Source organism: Perognathus longimembris, chromosome 1 (genome assembly GCF_023159225.1).
Source record: "Perognathus longimembris pacificus isolate PPM17 chromosome 1, ASM2315922v1, whole genome shotgun sequence".
NCBI lineage: Eukaryota > Metazoa > Chordata > Mammalia > Rodentia > Heteromyidae > Perognathus > Perognathus longimembris.
This window is the reverse complement of record NC_063161.1, coordinates 7,902,119-7,916,409: the sequence shown is the minus strand read 5'-3', so window position 1 is coordinate 7,916,409 and position 14,291 is coordinate 7,902,119. Positions and strand designations below refer to the sequence as shown.

The window sequence follows — 14,291 nt, the reverse complement described above, 5'->3', positions numbered from 1 at the left end:
GCTCTGCAGGCTCAAACCAGGTGCGTGGGTGCCGGTGGCTCTCGGGAAGATGAGGGGGGATGAGCAAGGGGCGGCCGCCGCCCCTGAACCTACAGCCCCGGGGCCCAGCCCTGCGCTTGTTCTGGCCACCGAGGGACAGGGGGAGGAGGAGGAGGAGGTGGTTCAGGTCCACCCTGCCGGCCCAGCACACCCCCCGCATCCCTCCCTCCTGCCTGACAGGGGTGGCTTTCCCCGGGGGGGGGGGGGACACGCCGAGTCTGTCTGACAGATGGGAAGGTGTAGGTCAGGGATGGTGTCGGGTGGGCTGTAGTCGGGCGGGGTGTGGGGGGGCGGATCCCCGCTCCCCGGGACTGAGGGGGCTACGGAGCATGGACGTGCCAGGGAAAAATAGCACTGGGGTGCGGCGAGACCCGCCCCGACCTCCATCCTGGGGTTCAGGGGTCAAAGCTTCTCCCCTGCGGGGACCGCCCCCTCCCCCTTGCCCGAGTCCTGCAAGACGCTTCCAAGGTGCCAGCCTCCCGAGCGGCACTGGGCAGGGGGCTTGAGGACATCTAGCTCCTCCACCCCGATGCCACTGGCTCCTCACAGGTACCACAACCAGGGACCAGGGACCCCCCCCCCCTGCAGCCCCCCTCCCAACCCATCACCTCCCTGTCTTAGTCCTCCGCATAGCATCCATCCCTGGGAAGTGAATCGAGGCTGAATCCAGGCCGCTCACCGCCGGTCTCTGTCTGCCCCCCCCCCCCACCCCCCCTGCTCCTGGCCTCCGCCTTTGGCATCCACTGCCTTCTCCACGTTTCATTTCTTTCCTTCCCTGGTCTGGGATCCGCCCTCCCCGCCCCCCACTTGCATTTTATTCCAGCGCAGGGGTGGTGAGCAACTTCTATTTGGAAAACGTGGGAACCCCAAGGCCAGCCTGGCTCTCACCACTGCCCTCGGGCCACCACCCCCTCGTGGGCTGTCCAGCCTTCACCTCCCCAAGGGGTTCTTCCTCCCTCCTCAGCCCCTCGCTGCTCTGGGGCTCCCCGCCTGCACCAGGCAGCTCCCCCCCCCCACCCCAACACACACACACAACAGCCCCATCCTCCGGCTCCTCCCCAGAACCCCTGCGAAGGCATCCACGAAGACTGTCTGTTTTCCTGCCACACCCCGGCGGCTTTCGCCTTCTGGAAGGCTATTAGCTGTTTCTAGAAGGCTCCCACACAGAGGCGGCGGCCGTGCTTGCCGGTGCCTGCCAGGAGGCAGAAGGCCCTGGGAGCCACGCGTCAGGGAACAGCCCGCCCCGGCGGCTGTCCACCGGGGACCAGCAGGTTACAGGGTCCCAAGCACGGCATCTCCCCGTCCCCCTCTGGGGTGCAGCATCCGTATCTTCCCACCACCCCCCTTCCACCTGACCCCCCCCCCCCCGCTCCTGTCCCTATCTGCGCTCCATTCCCTTCCTCGCCGGATGCCCCGAGACCAGGCCTCGGCCCCCCAAATCCGTGGCCATCACGCACACAGGGCTCCGTGCCGCGCCGTGTCCCGGGTGACTGTCTCACTTGGGTTTGAAGTCAGATCGCCTCCACCTGCCCCTGGCTTCCTCCGGGGAGCCTGACCGGTGTGCCTGGTGGGGGGGAGGGGAGCGTCGCCTGGGGCTCCAAGGCCCTCGCAGCTCTTTCGGTGGGGTGCCACTGGTGAGATGGCTTCTCTTTGAAGCTCGGGTAGGTCCTCTTCAACCAGGAACGATGGCAGAAGAGCCGAGGGCAGAGCTGACCTGCTGGGGCATTTCCCAAGCCCCCCAACCTTCGGCAAAGCCAGGCCCCCAGGTTCACTGCCTTCCTACCGGGGCTTCCCCCCACCCCCACCCCGCCGCCACCTGTAGCTCCGCAAGCCTCCCCACGAAGTGCCAGGAGGCTCTTGGCCTTCTGTGTCCCCCCACGCCACCGGCCCACCCTACAAGATGCCACGCCTCTTTGAGGGACCCCCAACGTTTTGCAAAATGGGGGAACGGACCCCCAAGGGGAGCCTCGCTGGCCCTTCCTCTTGGGAGATGGGCTCTCAAGGGGGGGTGGGGTTCTCTGGGGCAGCCCTTCCCGGGAAGGATGAGATGCCAGGGAGATGAGGCAGTGGGAGGGGATGAATGGCCATGGGGAGATGGAGGGACTGTGAGCCCCAAAGGAGGGAGGCAGGAGGGGCAGCAATGTAGGATGGCACCTGTTTGGGGTCAACTGCAGAGCTGGCCCTCCCTGGGTTTCAAGAGCTGCTCCGATCAAAAACGGAGGGGGGCCGGGGGGTGAGGGGATGGATGGGCGGGGGGAATCTGGACAAACCGGCACAAACACGACAGATGTTTGCTCAGAAAAATACAGTAAAATCGTCATGCAGCTATAACAAGAAATGTGCCCTCTCCCCTCCCCCCCCACCGGCGTCTCCGCCCGCCGGTCGGTCGCAGCCTCCGCGGGGTTTGCCGGCCGGCCGGGTGTGGGGAGGGGTTGAGGGCAGGTGTGGGGGGAGGGGGAGGTATGCTCTGTATCGCCAGGCTAGCCAACCCCCCCGCTTGTCCCCTAAGAACAGTCTTCTCTGCAATGTCACCCCCCCCACAAAGTGAGTCCTGGGTTCAGCTCAGCCCCGACAGCGGGCGTGTTCACAGAGGTGTGCGGTCAGGCCCCGCCCCCAGCAAGCAGGTGGGCAGCGTCCCCCAGGGACAGTGCTGGCTTTCTTCGTTGGGGTCACCCGCCCACCCCCCCCCCCACCCAGTCTCACTCTCGAGAGCCCCGCATGAAGGGCAGGCCAGGTCTGGGCGTGGCGGGAAAGGTGCCCGCCGCCCACGAGAGGGCCCCGGGGGGACTCTGTTCGGCACCCTCACTCCTGAGGACCCCCAGGCTCGGGACCCCCCCCCCAGCTGCTCCCCGCGAGGCCCCCTCGCTCTCCAGAACGGCCCAGCCTCCCCGCCACCCTCCGCCGCCGACGCCCACACTGACAGAACCCCAGAGCCCAACGGTTGGACGCTCTGGGCACCAACTGCCAGGCCCCGGGTTGCCATAGTGACGGGCTAGCTCGGGAGGGGGAGGGGCCGGCTACCCGGCCTGCCCCGCCCTTGCCGGCTTGGGGGGGGGGGAGGAGTGGGGGGACCTCACTGTTTGTGCTTTGTTCGATGTTGGATGGGGGTCAGAAAGAGGGGGTGGCCATTTCCATGGAAACATGAGAACCCCCTGGGCCAAGGGGGTAATGCGGAGAACGGGGGTGACCCTCCTCCCTCTGGCCAGGCTGAGACACACTGCTCCACGACCCCTGCCGTGGGGGGGTGGGGCCGACGGAGGCGCGGGGGTGTGGGGTGCAGGCAGGAAGCCCCCCCCCCACGCTTTCCACACCCTCTCCGGGTCGCCCTCTGGGGGCAGGTAGGGGTCCCGGAGGCCCAGAGACGCTGGGGCCGGATGTGGGGGGCCTGCACCTGAGATGCTGGGAAGCTGGCCTGCTCACCCCCACCCTCACCCCCGGGACGGCTCCCGGCCTACGTGGAAGACACTTAAAGGGGGCCGGGGTCTCGCGCCCTGGCCTCGGAACCCCTCCGCGTCCCAGCTACCCGCAGTCCCTCCCCCGGACGGTGCTCCGGGCCTTTCTAGAAAGGAAAAGCACCTGTCTGGCTCTCCGTTCCCCCAGCCCCAGGGGACCGCAGCTTTGGAAGGGGTGGTGGGTAAATGACGTGGGAGCCCTGTGGAAGGGGGAGGGGGGGCGGCGGCAGGGGGAGCGGCGGGGGGGTCAGAGGCAGCAAGGAGACCCCGTGGCGTCTGCTGGGTGACCTGCGGCTGTCACCGCGTCTCTCTGGGGAGGCCGGGACACGGGAGGACGGGGCGCCCCGGGGACCTGTCCCCCGGCCTGGGACGCCCCCCCCCCCCTCCGCCGTGGCTTCACTCCAACAACTGGCCCCATCTCCTGGACCCCTCAACCTGTCCCCGGGCGCCAGCCCCTACACCTCACTTTGGCTTCCTGGCCTGGCCCCGGCCCGCACGCCCCAGCACAGCCCTAGGCGGCACAGTAAAGACGACTGTTTGCGGTACCAGTTTGTAAACTTTGAAGGAAAAGAGATGTGTCTTTGTTTTCCTGTCCGTTATTGTCGGGTGTTGGTTTTGTTCACAGTCAGGTGGTGGTCAGGTGTGTGTGCGTGGGTGCGTGCGTGCGGGTCTGCGTGTGCGTCCGCTCCTCGGCCTGGGCCCCCTCGTTTCGTCCCGGTCCGCCCGCCCCCCGGCACCCCCCCCCCCTTCCTCGGCCACCGCCCCGGGGGGGTGGGGCGGGGGGTGGGGGGGAGAGGGGGCCCATCCTCCTCCCCCTCCCCTCCCCCTGCCCTAATGCCCCAGCCCTCCCCCTCCAACCTCACCAGGGAGGAGAGAGAGAGAGAGAGAGAGAGGCTCACAGCTTCTGCTGGGCCGAGACCCCCTTCCAGTAATCCAGGATGTCGTGCAGGTCCTCGTCCTTGGCGAACTGGACCTTCTTGCGCAGGGCGTGGCCCGCGGCCATGTACACCTCCTCCCGGTGGTGCTTCTTGTAGGGCCGGAAGCGCTCCCAGATCTTGTGCGTGCTCTCGGACGAGTACTCGGGGCTGGAGGAGTACCCCGAGTAGTAGTGTCTGGGGGAGAGCTGCGAGTAGGCCGAGTCCCGCTTGGAGCGGGCGAGCGGCTTCAGGAAGGACACGCGCTGGCTCAGGCTGTCGGCCCCCTCCTCGTAGTAGAGGGCGGGGAAGCTGTGCCGGTGCTCGCTGCAGTGGTAGGCCGGCTTCACCTCGAGGTGGTGGACGCCCCCGCCGCCCCCGCCGCCGCCCCCCGCCGCCGCCCCCGGGCACCAGCGGCAGCCGGTCCAGCGGGCTGTTGAGGGGGCTGCCCTTCTCGATGTACTTGGAGTCGCCCTTGGCCAGCCCCGCGGCCCCCGGGTGGTCGGGCACGTCCAGGCTGAAGACCTTGGCGCTCTTGACGGAGCCGCTGGAGGACACGCTGCAGGTCTTGCGGGCCGCCACGGCGGCGTCCGCGCTGAGCTGCCGCTGCAGCGGGTGGTGGGCGCCCTCCTTGTAAGGGGGCGACAGGAAGCTGGGCCGCTCCAGGGCTCCCCCCGGGGCGGCGCCCACGCTCACCGAGGACGAGGCCGCGGCGGCCGCGGGCAGGGGCTGGCACTCGAAGGCCAGCTCGGGGTCCCCGCCGCCGCCGCCTCCTCCTCCGCCTCCGCCTCCTCCGCCGCCGCCGCCGCCCCCCAGGAAGGAGGCCGTGTCCAGCTTGAGGGCGTCGATGCAGTTGTTGATGATCTGGTTGACCTTGTCCACCTCCTTGGCGATGGTGGAGATCTCGGCGGCCGAGCCCTGGCCGTTCTCCAGGTCCGGGAGGTCGTCCTCGGGCCGGGCCAGGCCGTCCCCCGCGGCGGCGGCGCCCCCCGTGCGGACCTCGATGTAGTTGCCTTTGGTGGCCACCTTGGGGGTGTCCAGGCCGGCCTCCAGCCCCTTGGAGGCGGGCAGCTTCTCCCCGATCATGGAGGGGATGGAGGACATGCGGGCCACGGGCAGCACGGGGGGCTCGCCCAGCTTCTGGGCGGCGGCGGCGGCGTGCACGATGGAGCCGGCGTCCACGTCCGCCCCGTAGCGCATCTCCAGGATGGTCTTCTTGACGTTGATGGACTTCTGCTTCTCCTCCTGCAGGCGGCGCTTGCGCAGGCAGTAGTACACCACGCCCAGCACCAGCACCATGCCGAAGAGGCAGCCCAGGATGGTCATGATGTAGTGCGTGGTGGTGGAGGTGCCGGGCGCCAGGTCGCCGGGGACGGGGTCCCGCGTGGTGAAGGTCAGGCAGGTGTGGTTGAAGCGGCGGCTGTTGCGGAGCGAGGTCACGCAGAAGGTGTACTCGGTGTGCGGCCGCAGCTTGTCCAGCGTCACGATCTCCTTCTTGTTCTTGAGGGTCATGACGTCGGAGAAGTAGCTGTTGTTGTACTGGACCAGCACGTACATCTTGCTGTACGGGTGGGGGATGGTCACCACCAGGGTGGCCAGGGTGAAGGTGACGTGGTGGAGCCTGATGGCCGGGCCGGCGGCGGCGTCGGTGGTGGACGAGGCCGGCGGCTCCACCGACAGGATCTCGTCCGGGTTGAAGCCCGAGTTCTCGTCGGGCTCCCTCTGGGCGTCCGTGGAGTAGGGCGTGGGGTGGCTCACGGGCCGGGCGGGCAGCGAGCCGTTGCGGCACTTGGCCTGCAGGACGGTGATGGCGTTGAGGCTGTGGTACGGCCGGGGCACGAGCAGCGGGTAGCCGGCGAACTCGCGGGGCGACTCGCACTGCAGGCGGTCGTAGTTCTTGGTGACGTTGTTGAACACCACCAGCCAGGCGAGGAAGCCGAAGAGGTCGCACTCGCAGTTGAAGGGGTTGCCGGCCAGCTCGCACACCATCAGGCTGGCCAGGCCGGCGAAGGTGGCGCCGTCCAGGCGGCTGAGGCGGTTGGAGGAGAGGTCGATGCTGATGAGGCTCGGGCACTCGGCGAAGGCCGTGGGCGTCACCACCTCGATGAGGTTGTGCTGCGCGAAGAGGAACTGCAGGCGGCTCATGCCGCGGAGCATGCCCTCCGTCAGGTTGCTCAGCCGGTTGTAGCCCAGCTGCAGCACCTGCAGGCTGGACTGGCCCAGGAACGCGCCGTCCTCGATGTAGGAGATCTCGTTCTTGGTGAGGTTGAGGTCCGTGAGGTTCCCGAAGCGGTTGAGCGAGGAGTAGAGCAGGGCCTTGAGCTTGTTCTCGTTCAGCCGCAGGTCGTGCACCGTGCTGTTGATGTGCTGCGGGATGGTCTCGTAGGGCGGCTGGTTCTGGCTGCAGATGGCCAGCCACACGTAGCCCTTGTCCCCCTCGATGAGCCAGCAGTCCGCGCGCACCGCGCCGGGCCGGCACACGCACAGCAGGGCTGCCGCGCACAGTCCCAGGCGCAGCATGGTTGCCGGCCTGGGGGGGGGTGTGGGGGTGGGGAGGGGGACGGGGGCGGGGGGGCGCCTAGCGGCTGGAGGCTGGGACGGGGAGCACAGTCCTCCCGGGGGCCGCCACCATCTTGGGGGGGGGGGTGGGGGCCCCGGGTAAGCGGGGCGCGGCCGGCTGGGGGAGGGGGAGGGGAGGGCTACGGGCGGGCCGCGGGGAGCATCAGGCCCCCCGGGCAGGTCCCTGGCTCCGAGGGAAGCGCGCACAGGTTTCCGGGCCTCGGCTGGCTCGCTCTCTCTCCCTCTCCCTCCTCGGCTGCCTCCTCCGCCGTGGCCGCCGCCGGTCCTCGGCTCCGGGCGTCAGACGATTTCCACGGGAGACAGGAGCGTGGCTCTAGGGGGTAGTGAGAGAGACGGGGGCAGGAAGGAAGAGACCCATCTGTCACCCGGTTCCTGAAAGGCAACATGGAGAAGGAGGGGGGGGGGCGACGGATCAGTGGGGGGGGGGCTCGGAGCAGCCCCTCGAGCTCCAGCAAAGCCCCCCCCCCCCCCGTCCTCCTCCCCTCACCCCCCTCGCGGGGCCTCCGCACGGTGGGCGCCCTCAGAGTCCCCGCTAGACAGAGGGTGGGCTGAGAGGTGGCAAGACGGGGAGCAGGGGTGGGGGAGGGGGGACCCGAGGGCTTGGGGTGGGGGGGGCGCCTGGAGTAGCTGGGGTGGGAGAGGGGAAGGCCGGGGGGCGGAGGCCGAGAAAGGAGACACAGGTGGGCACAGGTACGCGTACACCCCCCCCCCACCAGGCACGTCGGGTGCACACCCGTGTCCAGACTCACCTGCCGCCCCAGCACGGAGCCATGTTCCCGCCTGTGCGGCACCCACACCCACACGCGTACATCCACGCACGCGCACCTACCATCCGCACGCATGACAGACAGGCGTGCGCGCCCAGGTCCACACGCCCAAGTGGGCACACCACACCCCCACCCCACCCCCCCCGCCGCCACCGAACCCGGATCAAGAACCGAGGACCCGGCGAAATGCCTCCGTGCTCCGGGCCCAGAGATAAATAATTCATTTGTTGTGTAACTGCTCTTGTTCCAAAAATAATCCCCTTGTCTCAGCTTCCATGGGGGTGGGGAGCCCGGCGTGTCGGCTCTGGCCCCCCCCCCGCCTCCCACCCCCACCCCCACCCCGCACAGGGGATACCGAGGCTGACAGGGCTGGGGGGCGGCCGGTCCTAGAGCGCGCGAGGCTGAGGGGAAGGAGAAGGGGGGGGGGAGAGTCGGGAAATCCAGGAAGATCCCTCCGAGCGCTTTCCGCAGGAGGAGCCCCCCCCGCCCCCCCCCACAATCGGATACAGAAGCCTCGGGCTTCCAGAATAACATGGCCGGAGTCCCACGTTCCCCGCTGTAGCTGGAATCCGAGAGGCTCAGAGAGGGACGGGGCCTGGCCCCAAGTGACCCAGCGCGGCCCGGGCCGGGATCCAGGCTTCAGAGGCACTGCCGACGGGAGGAGCCGGGAGTCCCGGGGCTCCGTCCGCACGTCCCGACTAGACAGGCCCTAGACAGGCCCATCAGACCATCTCTGCATCTCTGCTCCCGCGTGCGTGCTGGCGGGGGGGGGGGGCAGGTTCACACCCCCCCCCCAAGCCTTCCAGATGAGCAAGTCAGGTCTCCTGTGCCAGGGGAGACACAGGGAGGGGGTCCGGCATCGGGGCCAGCAGAGACTCTGGGCCTCTTCCCCCCCCACCCCCGCCCAGGGGAGGCTTGGCCTGGTCACCTCTGCAAGCCAAGTACAGCCTCATAGGCAGCACTGCCTCTGGCTCCCACCTGGGCCCTGGGCCACAGGAGGAGACCCCCCCGGGAGGGTCAGAGAAACCCACATCTGGACAAAGAAAGCAGGGGACCCCACAAGAAGAGCCCCCTGGGAAACTCCAGGAGAGAAGGGCTTTGGGGAGAAAAAAAAAAAGAGGGAAAAAAAATGTTAAACCACTGTGAAAGGAAACCAATTTACAGCCCGGAACCCCCAGAGGAGGCGGAACGGAGGGAGGGGTGCAGGGGTGCAGAGAAAGCCAGAGAGGTTCAGGGCAGGGAGGTGGGGGGGCGGTCTTTCCTTGATTGGGGGTGGGCAGGTGGGACCCTTGCTGGACCGCCATTCCGGGGGGGGGGGGAGGCTGAGGCCCCAGCCGCAGGGTGGCGAGGAGAGGAGGCGTCCGCAGTCACGGGGGGGGGGGGGCGATGTGTTGACACACACGCACGCACACACACGCACGTGCACACACACACGGGTGTGTGCCTTTGCTAGGTCCAGGTCGGGGGGGGGGGGAGGGGACAGGGAGGAGAGGCCGAGGGGTGACACGCGCGTGACAGCCAGCCAGGCTCGGGAAGGACAGCGATCCTGCTCCAGCTCGGTCCTCCCCTTCTCTTCCCTCCCCCAAACAGACGAGAGGCCGGGCGCCCGGCGGCTCCCACCTGTAATCGCAGCGACTCGCGGGAGGACCTGAGGATCACAGTTCAAAGCCAGGCCCATGCAGGCAAGCCCACAACTCATCGCCAGTGAACCACCCGGAAGCCGGAAGTGTGGGGCCGTGGCTCGAGGGGTAAGAGCGCTTAATCACGAGCAAAAACGAACAAAACCCTAAGGGATAGAGAGCTCAGGCTGAGTTCAAGCCCCGGGACTGGCACACACAGAGAATCCAAACAGCCTCCGGCTCAGGCCTCGGGCCCTCAAGGTGACCCCGCAGGCCCTCGGCTGCTCCTCCTGGTCCCCGGGACGGCTCGGCGCTCCCCTTCTCCGTGACTCACCCTGTCCCACGTACGTCAGCCGCCTCGTCCCGTCCCTGGGCCGCCTGCCCACCACCCATCGGGGCCTGACGCAGCCAGGGAGGGGGACAAGGAGGCCAGAAAGGCGCTGCTGACAGCAGCAGCACTTGGGCCCCGGCCCAGCCCAGCTCCAATCCCTGCACGGGTGGGGGAGGGGCTGAGTCATGGGCCTGGGGTGATGGTGGGGGGGGGGATCCCCGGGGTCCACGGACAAGGTCACGTGCTTCTCCTGTGACGCACTCTGCCGGGGGGGGGGTTGGGGTGTGTGGGGGGCAGGCCTTACCCAGAACCCACCTGGGGGCGAGGACTGAGGAGGAGGGAAAAAGCACACATCGGGAAAGCCAAGCGGAGACGCTGGTTTCTGGCTGACCCGGGGGTGCCGGTGGGGGGGGGGGCGGTCCTCGTGGACCTGCTGCACTCCAATCCCCTCACGGGGAAACCGAGGCCGGGCGTGGCGGGAAGTAGCTCCGCCTGTCCAGCCTGCGTCCTCTGCACACCCCATTCCACCCCCCACCTACACACACACACACCTGCCTGTTGGCACGGGGGGGGGGGGGTGCCCCTGGGCTCCGGCTCCAGGTCACCACCGCAGGGCACGGGAAGGGGCCGGGGCAGAAGCTGGGGGTGCACGGGGGCATGGCACAGGGGACATACCTGTGCAGGGGAGGAGGACACCCCCCCCCAGACCTGCTGCCTCGGCTGCTGCCGGGGTGGGGGGAGCACGAAGGGGAGGGCCAGTCCATGTCCTCAGCTCCCTGTCCAACCTGGGCTCCTCCCCCCCAGGTCAGCCTGACGGCACCGCCAGCCGGCAGAGGCCACTGTCCCCACCCAGGACCCTGGGCACCTGCGGCCCAGCCGGAGCTCTCAGCCCACCCGAGGGAGGGACTCTGGGTCCTGCCGCTGCCTCTACCTCCTGGGTCCCTTTCATCTGAGAAGTAGGCTGAGGGGGCGCCTTGTGACTAAACTACCGTTTGCTAAGTGAACTGGATTTCAGGTGCGGCCTGCTCCAGCCGCTGGGGAGGGAGAAAAGACACGGATACTGGAGGCGAGAACTCCTGGCATGAACGGCTGAGCTGCGAGATGTAGGCACAATGATGAACCACTCTGGGCCCAAGTCACAGGGGTGAGTGACGGAGACACTCATGGGGGTCCTTTATAGGATGCCTGTCTTGCGTCCAACGTTTTATCTCCAACCCTTGATTCTGACAGCAACCCCGTAGGGCCGGGGCCTCGTTGTACCGATGAGGAAGTTGAACCCTTCTCCTTGTACAGCTTCCTCAAAGGGCAGGGCTTAGGGCAAGGACTGGCCACCTGGTGGGTCCCTGGCCTTCGGCACTTGTTCACGCCAGTGTCACCCCAGTGTCCCCACACCCTCTTGCCTGGCTTCATTCGGGTCTCTGCTCAGTGACTGCCCGGCTCTGAGTCTGAGGTGGCTCCCTCCCCCCTCCACTCTGGACTTGGTCCTCTCTGCCCTGAGTCACTGGCTGCTTTCCCCCGGACTCTACCAGCGAGCACAGCAGGACCGGCACTGCCCCTGCCCCCTTCCAGGCTCAGACGGACGGACGGACGGGCAGGGGGGAGGGAGGGCTGGGGACCCCACCCCTCATACACAGCTGTACCCCATGCTTCAAGAAAGGCTCTTAGCTGGGCACCAGGGGTTCCTGCCTGTATTCCTCCTAGCTGCTCGGGTGGCTGAGATCTGAGGATTGTGGTTCAAAGCCAGCTTGGGCGAGAAAGCCCATGGAGCTTATCTCCGATATACCACCCAAAAGCTGGAAGCGGAGGTGTGGTTCAAGGGGTAGAGGGCCAGCCTTGAGCAGAAAAGCTCAGGGACAACACCTGGGCCCTGAGGACTATCGCAGAAAGAAGGGAAGGAGGGAGGGAGGGAGGGAGGGAGGGACCTAGCCTTCCTTTGTGGCCTTACAACGCCCCTTCTCCTTTTCTAGATGAGGAAACTGAGGCTCAGAGAGAGACATGTAGTGATCTGCCCAAGACCACACCGCCAGGCCCCAGCAAGCCCCCAGCCAAGTCCTCCTAACTGCAGGCTTCCCGGATTCCCGCCGCTCGCGCCCCTGCTGGGCCAGGCGCCCCCTGCACCCCCCCCCCTCCCTGCCTGTTAGAAGCTTCCTGTCCTATTACAAACCCAGCACCTCGGACCTCCCGGACGGACGGTCCCAGGCGGATGCCCAGAGCTACGGGAGCAGGGACCTCACCATCCCCGAGTGCCCAAGCTGGACGCCCCGGGCCTTCCCCTGCTCTCCCCGGTCCTTGCTGTCCAGCCACCCCAGGGGCTTCCTCCTGGATGCCCCCCCCCCCCCGCAGCTGCCAGTCAGCCAACGCCCTTGGAAGGTCCTGGCGGGCGGCTCCAGGCCCCGCGGTGTAGGTCTCACCCCCATCCCTTCCCATCGCATTCATCTCCTCCGCCCGCACGGCCGGCTGCTCCGCGTCCCGCCCATACCACCAGGCCCTGCGCGCGCGCGCGCACGCACACACACACGCACACGCACACACACCCCACACCCACGTGCGCCGGGCCCTACGCTTCCACCACCGTGGGCCCCCGCTGGCGGCGGGCCTCGCGTTCCACACCCAAAGCCGAGGCCCGCGGAGGGACTCGGGCCGGCAAGAGGGGTTCCACGGGGAAAGAGCCCCTGGGCCCCGGCTCCCTCGTCTGTCCAGAGGAAGGGCACTGCGCATGGGCTTCATGGGCTGGCCAGGGCCACCACAGGGCCTCTGTCCCTGCCCACTGCACCCCCTGAATTCATCTGGCCCCTTTTCTGCTGGGAAAGGGGGTGGGGGTGGGGGGGCGGCGCGGGTGTCCCTGGCAATGGACTGGTTGCCATGGAAACAGGGAGGAGGTTGGCGGTGGCCACCACCCACCCCAGGGAGGCAAAAATACTGGACAACCCGACCCCACGCAGGTCCCTGAGAGAGGCCCTGCGGACCCACCCACCCTAGTGCCACCCCACCCACCCCAGGGTCCCCTCCGGGCTACTCGGGAGTCTGACTCCCTTCCTCCCCCTCCCGTCTGGGCCTCCCATCATCCCCCTCCCCCCACCCCTCCCCAGGACCCCCCGCCACGCCCACTGGCCCTGCCTCCCCCACCTGGCCTCGGCCTCCCCCGAGGGCTGGGCGACAGCCCCTGGGCGCTACTCACCGACTCCACGGGACCCGCTCTCTGCCACAGGGCCTGCGCGTGCCCGGCTGCCTCTGCCTTGCACGGCCTCCATTCATTCAATAAACATTTATGGAACACCTACTATGTACCAGGCGCTGGCTAGGCCCACCCTCCCGGCCCTGCCTCCACGGCCTGCTCCTCCTCCTCCTCCAGGGTCCCGAGGGTGGGACCCCGCCCTACCTCACCCCACCCCCGCCTCCAACCACCCAAGGGAGGGGCTCGGGGGAAGGTCGGAGGGCGTGCCCACTCCATCCCGGGCAGCCCAGCCCAGGGAGGGGGGGACAGGCCCACGCCAAGGCTGTCACCGGGCCCCCTGCTCGTCCAGGGCCCACACCGGGTGCTGCGGTGACCCCGATCTCCCAGAAAACGGGGGGGCCCCCTCCAAAGCCCAGCATCCGGGCTCTGCTTTGAAGGGATGCCGGGAACTCAGTTCATCTACACAGATTCTGGCTTTAGCTACCCAGCCACACTGGACACTTGGGGGAACCTGCTGACACACCCACCCCCCCCCGAACAATGGGGTGGCCCTGGGTCTGTACCCCATAGGGCAGAGCCGGTGATACGCCACCATCCACGCACACACAGACCCCCCCCCCCCCCCGGGCTCGGGCTGCCCTGGCCACTGGCCACTGCCATTTCAGAAGCCAGCAAGTGAGGGACCCTACCCCACCCCCCGAGTGGGGGAAGTTAGAATCCCTGCTTGTGTGGGGATCCCAAGCCTCCCCCCCCCCGCTGGGACCCCGGGGTGCCAGTCCCCAGCCGCTGTCCTGTTCTTTATGGCAGGACTAACAGCATACACTGTCACTTGGAGATCTCTGGCTAGGAATCTAGGGGTGGGTCTACGTTCTCTGCATCTGAGCAGAGCCTGGGTATCTGGAGTCAGGGGCTCTGGAGCATTCCAGGGGCTCCTGCCACCCTCCCTCAAGGTGTGTGTGTGGGGGGGTTCTCCCTCCTGTCTGCCTCCTCTAGGCCCCACCTGCCTGCGCTGCCAAGTGCTCTGGGCAGAGCCCAGGATCTAGAGCCTTCTCTCCGCTCAACACCTCCCAGCAAGGGGTCTCGAAGGGTGGGCGCGGCTGACACGGGGGATGGCCCGACCCCCCTCCCCTGGCCCTGACTCGCCACTCTGAGCCGGGTGGGGACCAGCTCCAAGGCCGTGGGGCACCCGCAGCTGCAGCCTAGAAAACAAGGAGGCTCTGTCTCTGCCCGGGGCCCCCCCCGGAAACGCTGCGGGGGGGGGGGGCGGGACTGCTGGTGACTGGGGTGACTGCTGGCCGGCAGAACCCAGGGCCTTGAATCACGACAGCTTCGGAGTCAGCTAACTGGGGGTGGCTACGGATCGGCCTCTCGCCGCCTTTTGGAAGGCCAGGGGCCACCTTAGCCCACACGCGGG

General features: G+C 67.9%; 1 protein-coding gene across 1 annotated transcript; it reads right to left on the bottom strand.

Moving 5' to 3' along the window:
- Window positions 1-4,386: 4,386 nt before the first annotated feature.
- On the bottom strand, window positions 4,387-6,925 carry Elfn2 (extracellular leucine rich repeat and fibronectin type III domain containing 2). Its single transcript, XM_048349370.1, is given in 2 exon segments — window positions 4,387-4,803; window positions 4,805-6,925. Coding segments are annotated over 2 exon segments (2,538 nt in total).
- Window positions 6,926-14,291: the final 7,366 nt, after the last annotated feature.